This window comes from Radiomyces spectabilis (genome assembly GCF_025331425.1).
Source record: "Radiomyces spectabilis strain NRRL 2753 chromosome Unknown BYT42scaffold_7, whole genome shotgun sequence".
In the NCBI taxonomy this organism is placed as follows: domain Eukaryota; kingdom Fungi; phylum Mucoromycota; class Mucoromycetes; order Mucorales; family Radiomycetaceae; genus Radiomyces; species Radiomyces spectabilis.
The window spans coordinates 1,062,623-1,075,196 of NW_026251932.1; the positions used below are offsets into that span (position 1 = coordinate 1,062,623).

General features: G+C 42.3%; 3 protein-coding genes across 3 annotated transcripts; all 3 read left to right on the top strand.

Moving 5' to 3' along the window:
* The first annotated feature begins 5,003 nt into the window (after nucleotides 1-5,003).
* On the top strand, nucleotides 5,004-5,612 carry BYT42DRAFT_356971 (uncharacterized protein). Its single transcript, XM_051563202.1, has one exon. The coding sequence runs from the start codon at nucleotides 5,116-5,118 to the stop codon at nucleotides 5,443-5,445; it is 330 nt and encodes a 109-aa protein (XP_051423086.1). The 5' UTR covers nucleotides 5,004-5,115; the 3' UTR covers nucleotides 5,446-5,612.
* A 6,334-nt stretch (nucleotides 5,613-11,946) lies between these two features.
* BYT42DRAFT_481568 (uncharacterized protein) lies at nucleotides 11,947-12,099 on the top strand (the record flags this gene model as incomplete). The annotated part of the gene is made up of 1 exon (XM_051563689.1): nucleotides 11,947-12,099. A coding segment is annotated over one exon (153 nt), but the record flags the coding sequence as incomplete, so codon positions are not given.
* Nucleotides 12,100-12,336: 237 nt separating this feature from the next.
* BYT42DRAFT_478399 (uncharacterized protein) lies at nucleotides 12,337-12,546 on the top strand (the record flags this gene model as incomplete). Its single annotated transcript, XM_051563656.1, has 1 exon — nucleotides 12,337-12,546. A coding segment is annotated over one exon (210 nt), but the record flags the coding sequence as incomplete, so codon positions are not given.
* Between the last annotated feature and the right edge of the window lie 28 nt (nucleotides 12,547-12,574).

The window sequence follows — 12,574 nt, forward strand, 5'->3', positions numbered from 1 at the left end:
GGATGGAATGCGAGCTGGTTATCTTCTTTTGGCTTTGAAAAATTCTGCGATCAAGGGCTGATCAGCGATTGGAGTTTTGCTCGGGTGTAAATGTTTGTAAACTGAGGCCACTGCGGAACACATGGTGTTCAGACTATGGTATGAGTAGTTCGGATGTTCCATGAAAAATTCTACTAGGCGTTGAACTTCATATTCTTCAGGATCCCACGATGGGTCTTTTCTTCTGCACCAGGCCGACCATTTGCTCCACCCTTGATTATAGGCTTTTTGTGTGTTGAGCCGATTTGCTTTCAACAGATACTTTTGAGTATCTTCGGTAAGGCCTCTTTCCTTATGTGCTCTCCTGATAATAGCCAAGCGGCCATTTTCCATTTCTTCATTTGAAGCAGTATCGGTTTGGCCAGATGTTTCATTTTCAGGATCATGGGGAACCAGAATTGCGTGGGCCAGAATGGCGTTACCATTACTGTTTTCTTGACCTTCTGCTGTTTGATCTCCCTCAGCACTCTTGGTATCGGTTTCCACGGTGAATGGAGAAACAAGCCTTCCTTCAGCCACTTCTGATTGAACGTATCCAGGGCGTCGGCTTCCAGATCGGAGAGTAGACTCCAAAACCGTTCCAATTTCTTGTTGGGTGTCGCAACGCTATCTACCGTCAATGGTCCCCCATCTCTTTTGGATCTCGGAAAATATTCGTTTTGGGAGGATTTCCTCGTATAGTGGAACCTACCTCCTGCTAAGGCGATCTGCAGTGACGCTGTTTAATCCTGGCACATGTCTGTATATTACCTGGAAATTATTGTGATTGCAGATGTCTTGAATATCCACTGCCAGCTCCTGAAGCAAAGGCGACGAAGTCCCCCCTGCTTTCGTGATATACTTGATGGCGATTATACTGTCGCTGTATATCTGGATCGTCGGATTTTTGAAGTTTTTTGCATGGAGCAACAAGGCAAATATATCGTCCTCAATTCTCTCACTTCTATTGAGTGCTGTTTTTCCTCGTTCGTCCAAAAACCCGACGTCTGAACCATGTCTGATGAGATTCCTCAGCCCGTTTCAGAAGATCTGTATATATCTGGATTTTTGGGTTCTCATTTTCAACTGCTGTATTGGTAAGCTATTCTTGAGCGTGATATGTTCTTGCCATCATTGTAGTTCCTCCTTGCTGGATATCGATAGTCCGCACGGTTTCTCCCAGTCGTGACCATAATTCTGTAGGCTCTTCGCCAAGTCTCTCTGCATATAAACGAATGTGTAGCAATGCTTCTCCCATTGCTGATATCAATGCAGTTATTTTGCCCAAAAGACTGGCTATCCACTTGCATGTTCTCGGGACTTGGCTTTGTTGCGCTTGCTTGGGTCTCTGTCGCAATTTGGTGATTTTCACTTGAGGGATTGTTATCGTCATCTTCTTCGAATTGAATAAGAAACCAAGGGATCCTGCGTCTGTTGGGGGATCAGATTGCTTTTCTGGAAGTTGATCAAGAATCCAAGGCTCCGTAGATGAGCCCTTATTTTCTGGGTGACCCTCGTCATCTCTTGCTTCGTCTTGGCTAGAATGCAGATATCGTCCAAATAGTAGATCATTCGAATTCCTTCTTTCCTCAATGGCTCTACAGCATATCTCATTATCTTGCTGAATACTCTCGGAGCTGTGCTTAGTCCGAATGCGAGCGATCGATACTGGTAGACTATTTCCTCGTTCAGAAACGTCAGGAATTTCCTGGAGTTCGGATGGATCGGGACCACCACATACCCACCTTGAGATCTATCTTGCAATATAGTCCTGCGGTTCGATGGATCTCCCTTAATGCCGGGATTCCTTCCATTCGAAAATGTTCGCATTGGAGGTGCTGGTTCAGTCTTTGACAATTGAGAACTGGTCTCTGTTTGTTCGCTTCCTTTATTGTGAAGAACGTCGGCAGATAGCTCCTGTCCTGTGTTGGTGATTTCTCGATGATTCCGCCCCAAAGAAACTTGTTGACTGCAGTGTTAATCTATTATTGATCCTTGGTCAATCGTTTCACCTGATTCGTCCTCCATGGTATTGGTTTCTTGATAAACTGGAGACGGTAACCGTTCTTTATCACTGACAACGGCCATGGGTGTTTGGTAATTTTCTTCCATTGTGGTAAAACCTGGTGAGGCGATTTCCCGGTTGGATCCCGTCTGATGGAATATCGTAATGTTCGTTGCTGGGAGAGTTGATGGTTGTTGTTACTATCGTCTGTTGCATAAGTTGCATCCTCTGTGCTGTTTCTGTTTGTTTCGTTTGGTCTATTTGTATCGTTGGCGCTACTGTTGGGCTGATTCTTGGCTGGTGTTGTTGTAGGTGGCAAATTTGTTGTCTCGTGGTTGGCCGTGGGAGTAGCCACCTCTTCCTCGGGCCCCGTAAAAAGGAGGTCTTGCATAAGACCCTCAGAACCTTCCTCGATGCTGTCCTCCGGTTGGTCGATAAGCATAGTTGGATCCTTTCTTCCGAACTGTGTTTTGGAGCAACCTTTGCTCGAACCTGGCTGGATACAGGTGTTCGATGAATTCGTCGTCGAAAACGTTTGCTTTCCGTTGGGTTTTTGACGGTATTCGAGGTGCCTGAGGCTTGGGGGGTAGTCTAAGAGCTTTGAGGGCATAGTTTTTAACTTCCTTGTCCTGATCTTTTCCTGCAACCAATCCAAAGATTGCGAATCTTTTTGCTTGTTCGCTTGCTCTTTGTAGCAAGATCTTGGCGTCTTATCCGCTAATTTTTTGTTGATGCTCTTTGAGCTATTCGGGTTGTTCGTACAGTTCGATTGCTGTGCACGCTTTAACTCTGGTGTTTCGGTGATCTTATAAATGGAGCTAGCGATTTGAGAGGTGTCCACTTGTTGATATTTTCTGATTTCTGATAAAATGTTTTTGTTGATTGTCCGAGAAGTGAGCCATTCGCTAGAAGTGTACTTATGTGCTTCTCGTTTAAACTTTTGGTGTTGTCTTGGAGTTGTTGGTAAGAAGATGCCTCCAACTCGGTAAGGATTCCCACTGGTATTTCTGTTTCGTTAGCTGATTCTTCGGCTTGTTTTTTATCTTCGATGACCATTCTTTGACTGAACTCTCTAAGGAGCTGGTCGACTTGACTTTGTTTGTATACTTGTTCGTATTTGGTAATTCATTGTTTTGATTATCTGTCATAGTAACTCCACAATATGCGGGTAAAAGAGATATGAAGAATAAATTAGGTAGAGGAAGAATATTTTACTGTAAGCGGAGAATAAAGCGCGGCTAGGAGAGCCAATACCCCATTGGAAGGCGGAGTGAAGCCAACAAGGATTGTGCTAGGCACGACGCACAATGTACTATTTCTATGATATAACAAATGTAGCTATGAATTTTTTTTCCGATTTAAGAATATTTCTGCTCCACGGTGATAACTGATGCCTATATCAAATTTTGGAATATTTTCCAGCTTACACTGTTGGGAAACCCAAAAAGTGATTCTTAAATGGAAATATTCTTAAATCGAGTATCATAATTTCACGGATGATTCGATAGCTATTAAAAGGAATATTGTGAGGTTTATATTGCCGGTGGGCAATCCATATGTGATACGTTGCATATCCACATATCGTCATAATTTTCGGATACTGCTGTATAATGTTTGCCGGCCTAAGGAGCAGAAGCAATTCGTGCAGATCAAATGAAAGTGTTAGAAATATTGGATATTGCGACGTAATAACCGCTTCCAAAATGATACGCTTCTTTGGGCAGTCGATAACGAAGTGATTTAGGTTTGTGGTGTTTGTGAATAAAAAGAAGTGTAAAAAACAGAGAAAACCTGAAATCTTTCGAGACTCGGATTTATTGAGAAACAAGAGAAGGGAAAAAAAAGGCCCAGATCAATTCTTCATTCTATGTCTGCTTATCTAGTTTATGACGGGTCGTCACTTGAATTGATCGTATTATAATAAATCGTTTATCCTGTATATATTGCCGTTGAACGTACTGTGGACGAATGGCAAGAGAATGCGGTTGTCCTTGTGACTTTTGGTTGACAAGGCGACGGTAAATTTGTAAATGTGGATCGCATGATTATTTTATGGCATGACTGTTTTATGTCAAAGGTCGGTTCCTGAATAAAGATGGTCATGAGGTTCATCTTCACTGATTGGGATTTGAGTGTGGTACAACTCGGTATATTTGAACTGCGAACGTTCTGAGGATGAGATTTATTCATGGCCATGTCCATAATGCGATGAAAGAGGAATTGATGTGTGTGGAATACATTATTTATTGTACCGAACACGACAAGGTCTTCTGGTACATGGCATAGGATACATGGTTCGTTTGTCGCACGATTTACTCGTCCTAGGTGTCTTTGTAATGGGATCTTTTGCGCCAGGACTTTGTACTATACAGACCGAGCATTTGGTGTCATTGGGCTATACGAAAAGGAATGAATTATATTGCGCGGAAATTTGTAAGGCGGGAGGCTCCCGAAAATCTGTTGATGGCGGTAATTTTCTACCCATTTTTCGATGAGTGGTTCCATATCATATTCTCCAGGAGTCCTGGAATTTACTTGAGCATTGACAGTATATGATATGGTTTTATCCGTGGGCATGTACATAATGGATGAAAGAGAAATGGATGTATGTGGAATATCTTATTTTATAATACTGAACAAGACATCTGGTATAAAAGTGGCAACTCTTTTCCAGGAATAAAACACTTGCCACTTGCGCGGTATCAAGATGGCAACTCTTTCGCAGGAATAAAACACTTGCCACTTGCCTGGTATCATGATGGCAACTCTTTTCTAGGAATAAAACACATGCCACTTGCGCGGTATCAAGACGGCAACTCTTTTCTAGGAACAAAACACTTGCCACTTGCCCGGTATCATGATGGCAACTCTTTTCTAGGAACAAAACACTTGCCACTTGCCTGGTATCATGATGGCAACTCTTTTCTAGGAATAAAACACTTTCCACTTGCCTGGTATCATGATGGCAACTCTTTTCTAGGAATAAAACACTTGCCACTTGCCTGGTATTATGATGGCAACTCTTTTCTAGGAACAAAACACTTGCCACTTTCTGGTATCAAGACGGCATCCCTTTTCTAGGAATAAAACACATGCCACTTGCCTGGTATCAAGATGGCAACTCTTTTCTAGGAATAAAACACTTGCCACTTGCCTGGTATCATGATGGCAACTCTTTTCTAGGAATAAAACACTTGCCACTTGCCTGGTATCAAGACGGCATCTCTTTTCTAGGAATAAAACACTTCCCTCTTGCCTGGTGTAAAAGTGGCAACTCTTTTCTAGGAATAAAACACTTGCCACTTGCCTGGTGTAAAAAGTGGCAACTCTTTCGCAGGAATAAAACACTTGCCACTTGTCTGGTATCAAGATGGCAACTCTTTTCTAGGAATAAAACACTTGCCACTTGCGCGGTATCATGATGGCAACTCTTTTCTAGGAACAAAACACTTGCCACTTGCCTGGTATCAAGATGGCAACTCTTTTCTAGGAATAAAACACATGCCACTTGCGCGGTATCAAGACGGCATCTCTTTTCTAGGAATAAAACACTTGCCACTTGCCTGGTATCATGATGACAACTCTTTTCTAGGAATAAAACACTTGCCACTTGCCCGGTATCAAGATGGCAACTCTTTCGCAGGAATAAAACACTTGCCACTTTCTGGTATCAAGATGGCAACTCTTTCGCAGGAATAAAACACTTGCCACTTGTCTGGTATCAAGACGGCATCCCTTTTCTAGGAATAAAACACATGCCACTTGCCCGGTATCATGATGGCAACTCTTTTCTAGGAATAAAACACTTGCCACTTGCCTGGTGTAAAAAGTGGCAACTCTTTCGCAGGAATAAAACACTTGCCACTTGTCTGGTATCAAGATGGCAACTCTTTTCTAGGAATAAAACACTTGCCACTTGCGCGGTATCATGATGGCAACTCTTTTCTAGGAACAAAACACTTGCCACTTGCCTGGTATCAAGATGGCAACTCTTTTCTAGGAATAAAACACTTGCCACTTTCTGGTATCAAGATGGCAACTCTTTCGCAGGAATAAAACACTTGCCACTTGTCTGGTATCAAGATGGCAACTCTTTTCTAGGAATAAAACACATGCCACTTGCGCGGTATCAAGACGGCATCTCTTTTCTAGGAACAAAACACTTGCCACTTGCCCGGTATCAAGACGGCATCTCTTTTCTAGGAATAAAACACTTGCCACTTTCTGGTATCAAGATGGCAACTCTTTCGCAGGAATAAAACACTTGCCACTTGTCTGGTATCAAGATGGCAACTCTTTTCTAGGAACAAAACACTTGCCACTTGCCTGGTATCATGATGGCAACTCTTTTCTAGGAATAAAACACTTGCCACTTGCCCGGTATCAAGATGGCAACTCTTTTCTAGGAACAAAACACTTGCCACTTTCTGGTATCAAGACGGCATCCCTTTTCTAGGAATAAAAACACATGCCACTTGCCTGGTATCATGATGGCAACTCTTTTCTAGGAATAAAACACTTGCCACTTGCCTGGTATCATGATGGCAACTCTTTTCTAGGAATAAAACACTTGCCACTTGCCCGGTATCATGATGGCAACTCTTTTCTAGGAACAAAACACTTGCCACTTGCCTGGTATCAAGACGGTATCCCTTTTCTAGGAATAAAACACTTGCCACTTGCCTGGTGTAAAAAGTGGCAACTCTTTCGCAGGAATAAAACACTTGCCACTTGTCTGGTATCAAGATGGCAACTCTTTTCTAGGAATAAAACACTTGCCACTTGCCTGGTATCAAGATTGCAACTCTTTTCTAGGAACAAAACACTTGCCACTTTCTGGTATCAGGATGGCAACTCTTTCGCAGGAATAAAACACTTGCCACTTGTCTGGTATCAAGACGGCATCCCTTTTCTAGGAATAAAACACATGCCACTTGCCTGGTATCAAGATGGCAACTCTTTTCTAGGAATAAAACACTTGCCACTTGCCTGGTATCATGATGGCAACTCTTTTCTAGGAATAAAACACTTGCCACTTGTCTGGTGTAAAAGTGGCAACTGTTTCTAGGAATAAAACACTTGCCACTTGCCTGGTATCAAGACGGCATCTCTTTTCTAGGAATAAAACACTTCCCTCTTGCCTGGTGTAAAAGTGGCAACTCTTTTCTAGGAATAAAACACTTGCCACTTGCCTGGTATCAAGATTGCAACTCTTTTCTAGGAACAAAACACTTGCCACTTGCCTGGTATCATGATGGCAAGTCTTTTCTAGGAATAAAACACTTGCCACTTGTCTGGTGTAAAAGTGGCAACTGTTTCGCAGGAATAAAACACATGCCACTTGCGCGGTATCAAGACGGCATCTCTTTTCTAGGAATAAAACACATGCCACTTGCCTGGTATCAAGATGGCATGCCTTTTCCAAGAACAAAACACTTGCCCACTGGCCCGGTATCATGATGGCAACTCTTTTCTAGGAACAAAACATGTGCCACTTGCCTGGTATAAAAGTAGCGACTCTTATATTCTAACATAGCATGATCAATTGCATACTGTATTAGACAAGAACATCACTAATCCGGCTTCTCTTCTAGCGTGGAATGCATCCTTCCAGAAATCCATATATCCTTTCTATCATATCGGTTAGTATCTCCTCCCCAGATTGAGGCATGATTCTTTCTACAGTATCGGAAGCTCATCTTTAAAGAGTCGATGATTCAGAGACATATTAATACCCATCAGTGTTTCATTTTGAATGAATCTTTTACAGTCGTCCCTCGATAGTTTCAACCCTTCGATATGTTCACGGCTCTGGGGGCCGCCACTGAAAAATAGCAGGTAACTCCCACGATTCTTATTAATTTCGACTTCACGGTAATTTTTGGTCGTGAATCCTTTACGAAGAACAATATCAGCCAACCGCATTTGAGAATTATAGTAAAGTATGGGGTTGGGATTCTGGAGAGGGGAAAAATATGAGAGAAGGCAAGCTACTGTAGCTAGTTGATGATTTCTATAAAAGCTCCTAATTTTACTTCGCTTTGAGTGTGCAATCTTTTGGTATTTCAAGCAAAGCAACTCAGTGTAAAGCTGATATTTTACATTGGTCATTCCTTGCTTCTTCTTTGAAAAGTTTTTAATTGGTATTGTGAGCACAATGAGAAGGCTCAGTGCATAAATGCGTCAATCACACTCTGGCTTATCCGGAACATATTTATGCCGCATTTCGTTAATTGCAACACCTTGATAAATTCACGGCACCTGACCCCTCCCCCCTTTGGCCTGAAATTTATCGAGGGACGACGACTATATATTTTCTGCCTCGTTTACACATTAGTCTCTACACTTAACAAGCCGTACACCCGCTGTGCAATGGATGCCGCCTGCCACCGGAGGTCGCCCTCTTACATTGAGCGACTTTCGTCAGACAAAAAGCCTAACGCATACACGGCATAACCTGGGCGAGAACTCTTGACGGAACTTCGGTATATTAATGACAACCTTATGGCATACGTTGCAACGTGATTTGTTTCTGAACACGCGCAGGGCAGCACTGATTCCCCCCCTCAGTTCCATCCCGCCCAGGCTATGATAGATCTAGAAAGATGTGTGGGTATGTTGGGTATTTAAAAAAATGAGTTAGTAAGCTCTTTGATTGATTCAAATTTTCGTCAAGATATTTTAGCTTTGTTATTTGAAGTTTTCGGTAGCCATTGATCGCTTGACATGACTTGGATTATATGACATTGAAAAAATTTTGAATTAGTATACGTTTATTACATCATAGCAAAGGAAAAGAAATTGGACTTGCCTTTGAACCAAATGGTGTACCGGAAAAAAAAAACGATGAATACTGACCGCCAGGTAAGCTTCTTCTTCGATGCGGAAAATAAAATTGCTTCCAGGGACACTTAAGCGATGGATCGGTGGTGTCAGCTTGAGGAGGCAAAAAATATTGACGTGGCCAGAAGTGACGGTAATTTCGAGTTGGATTCCAGATATCGAGAGTCCCCCGAATGAAAGAAAGAAAAACAAATAAAGTACATGATGATAAAAAAAAAAACAATGGTCGCGTCAGTAAAAACCTCATAAAACACCCTGTGGGAAAAAAAGAGGAAAAGACTGCGAAAAGAATATGTACATGAAATATAAAATACAAAATACAAACTATAAGCTAAAAATACAATAATCGGGAAGACATCTCGCATACCATATGATGAGAAGCAATCCAAAGGAGGAACATGAAGAGGACACGTAAGCGTTGCTGATTAAAAAGAGCACACCACCGACGATGGCCTTTGACGTCATCCGATTTCGCCAGATGGATGGATGGATGGATGGATGGATGGATGGATGGCGAGAGAAAGTCAACTTGTAGCATCCAGAACTTGTCAGGCGAAAAGAAACGGAAACGGGAAGCTGGAAGAAGGATGGAAGCAAAGGAGAGGTGAGTCTGTTTTGCCGGAGCAAAATCGATGGTGGACCACTCGACGCTTACCTTTTTGAGAATTGTAGTCGATTCAACCAAGTTAGATACACGGGATAAGAATGGTCTGGATAATGGATGCGGATGGGATCTTGATACAATGATAGTGAGGGTTTATCAAGCAAACAGAAAGAGAGAGAGAAAAGCAAAAGAAAAAAGATAAGATTGAAGACAAAAATATATGATTCTCCATGGATGAAACAATAGTCACCCCACTGATGCATGAATTCATAGATCGAAGCACGTCTGCTTATGTATTATTCGATTCATTGAAAATTGAAAGAGAATGAAAGGACATATACGTATAACTGACAAAAAAAAACAAATTGAATGATGCTACAGAAGAACGCCGGTCGTATCATCAACCACTTTTCTTCAAAAAGAGCTCTACTCACATTTTTATTCGAAAGACGACGATGCTCTGTTTGACCATAAATGGCGCAAACGGCATCTTGCTGCTGATTGTTTCGCCTATTATTGTGGAAGTAGGCAGCGAGGCATGGTTGAAAGATAAAAAAAAGAGGTTTAACAGGCCCTGATAACTTAGTGTAGATCATGTGATTTACAAATCGCTAATTTCCCAAAGATTTTGATTATGTAGACAAGTAGCGCCTGTTGATCTTAAAGATCACAAAGTTATGCTCTTTCGGTCTGTAGTTTGTTGTTAATCTGAGGCTAGTGGGAATAGTAGCTGATTAAAGATGCGTTTGGAATGGGATGCTCCATTTGCAATATTCAGAACTCCGCACTCGAATTTGTGTATCCAAAGGTCTCGCTTGATGGTACTCTAATCTTTTGTCAATAAGCGGTTGATTTTTCGGTAAGATTTAGTTGATGTGCGCATAAATCTTTGCGTATTCAATGGACAACAGAGTAGTACAGTCTCTTTTTCTTTTTTCCCGGGGGTCTTGCCCCCCCCCCGACCTACCGCCACATAGCGATCATTTCCTTCATCCACGACAGAGGAACAACAATATGTACACAAAGTTAGGAACAGAAATAGTCAGACATCGTATAATATTAAATGGAGAGACAAAAATAGATAACAGAAAAAATCGTACTTGGGGAAACATAGCATAAGGATAAAATCAAAAGGAACATAAGGACAAAAAGCATACAGTAAAACATAAAGGTGAAGAATAACTTGAAAAATCATAGCAAAGGATGAAAGCAAAGGAGCATAAGACAAAATACATACAGTAAAATATAAAGGAATAATAAAAACAACAACATAAGGGTAAAGACGCCACCAGGACCATCAACAAAGAACAATCGGGCGGATTCGTTGCTTCCATGCGTGACACTCTGGAGAATTGCGTGGTATACGGCATGTTGTCACGGTTTAGGTACTCGTGTGTTGGGGAACATTGGCAGCGTCTGCGATGAGATCGAATTGTTCTCTTACCAGTCTGGGCTGACGGCGAAGTGAGCTTCTGCCAATTTCTTGGCGATCAGGAAGAACAAAGCGATCGTAACTTAGCAGTGAACTCGATTGGCGGTTCAGATGCTCTTCAATGTCCAGCAAAGCGCGACCGTACACGATTTGGGGCGGCTCAATTTTGATGATCATCGTCTTGATTTTGATTGCTCCAAAAATGGAAATAGTCTTCTGCCAAATGCTGGCGGAACTGCATCCAAAGCGCAAACGGGTCAGGAGCCTGACATTTTCTGTCATTGTCGGCATGATACATTGCTGCTGCAGCACGATCGTGGCCTTTGTAAACATACTTGTACAGGTATTTGACGCTTTCCAGAGAAGTACAGATTTCAACGTTAATGTGAGCCTTATATCTTGCACAGAGGTATCGATTGTGGGGAACAGCCCATCTATGTCCAACTGGACATGGTTCTTGACCACAAAATCACCATTGTTGCGACGACGGTATAACGGGTAACCACTGTGATCTTCGATAGTAGCTTCATTGAAGGAGCGCGGGTAACGCTTTTTACATGAGCCGTTTTCCATGCAGGGAGACCTCGGATGCGTTGTTCCACAAGGACCGTGCATCATACATCTGCTGACGGTGTCGTACAGGAAATCTCTCTCTGTCCGGAAGTTCGGCACACACGATACGATCATAGTCATCAAGTGTTCTCGGCTTATCCTCCGGAGTAACACCAAAAGCAAATGAAGATGCAGTAAGCCTCGCTTCTAAAACTCCGCGGTGTGTACATGGGTAACGACTCTTCCCAAACATGGTTCTTCTTTAGATCTTCCATCAGAGCTTTACGCTTCATGTTATAAATTCGAGCGCAAAGGTCGGGCCGATCAACAGCTGTCTGGTTTCGTTTCAACCAATCATATATATTTTTTTTCAAAAATTACCCAATCAAAACCGACAAATGTAGCAAAAACCCAATGTGACTGCCTTGTGACTGAAAATTAGCGCGCATAACTCTCAAACATTTTAATAATGGTAGGTATTATTGACCAGATGATGATTTGACAACCATGAAGCTCCCTTTGGACTATTTGCCGGGCTTAGACAAACCAACCAAAATGGTCCTTAAACATGAATCGGTCGTGGACTTCATTGCAAATGCCCTGCTAAACACCCCAAGTGGGACCTCTACTGTAATGGATGCAGACTGGAATAGCATAAGATCAGACATCGTTTATCTACCACGCTCAAAAACCAGTGACCTACCACCGATTTTAATCGTAATTCAAAACGCACTCAATGGGGACTTCTACACCCGGTGATTTCGTGTTCGCTTAATCTTTGTCACGTTTACAAACCTCTTCCTGTCGTCCTTATATTTGGCATCCAATCGTTCCACTCAAAACAGCCTTACACATTGTTCTCCTTCATCAAACGAAAGACCATGGCTTTACTCGGTGCCGTGTCCAGCGTGGGCCAAAAGCTGCTTTCTGGTATCCAAGGACACAACTTCCAACGTTGAAATTAATACCCCATTGAATCCAATACTTGCGCTGTCACTGTTTCCTACAGAACAACAACCTACGCTATACGACCACAGTCACTATCAAGACCCGACCATTGTGGCTCTGTACAAAATCGCTTTTTCCGCTTTGACCTCGAAACTGACTTCAGAATCAAGTT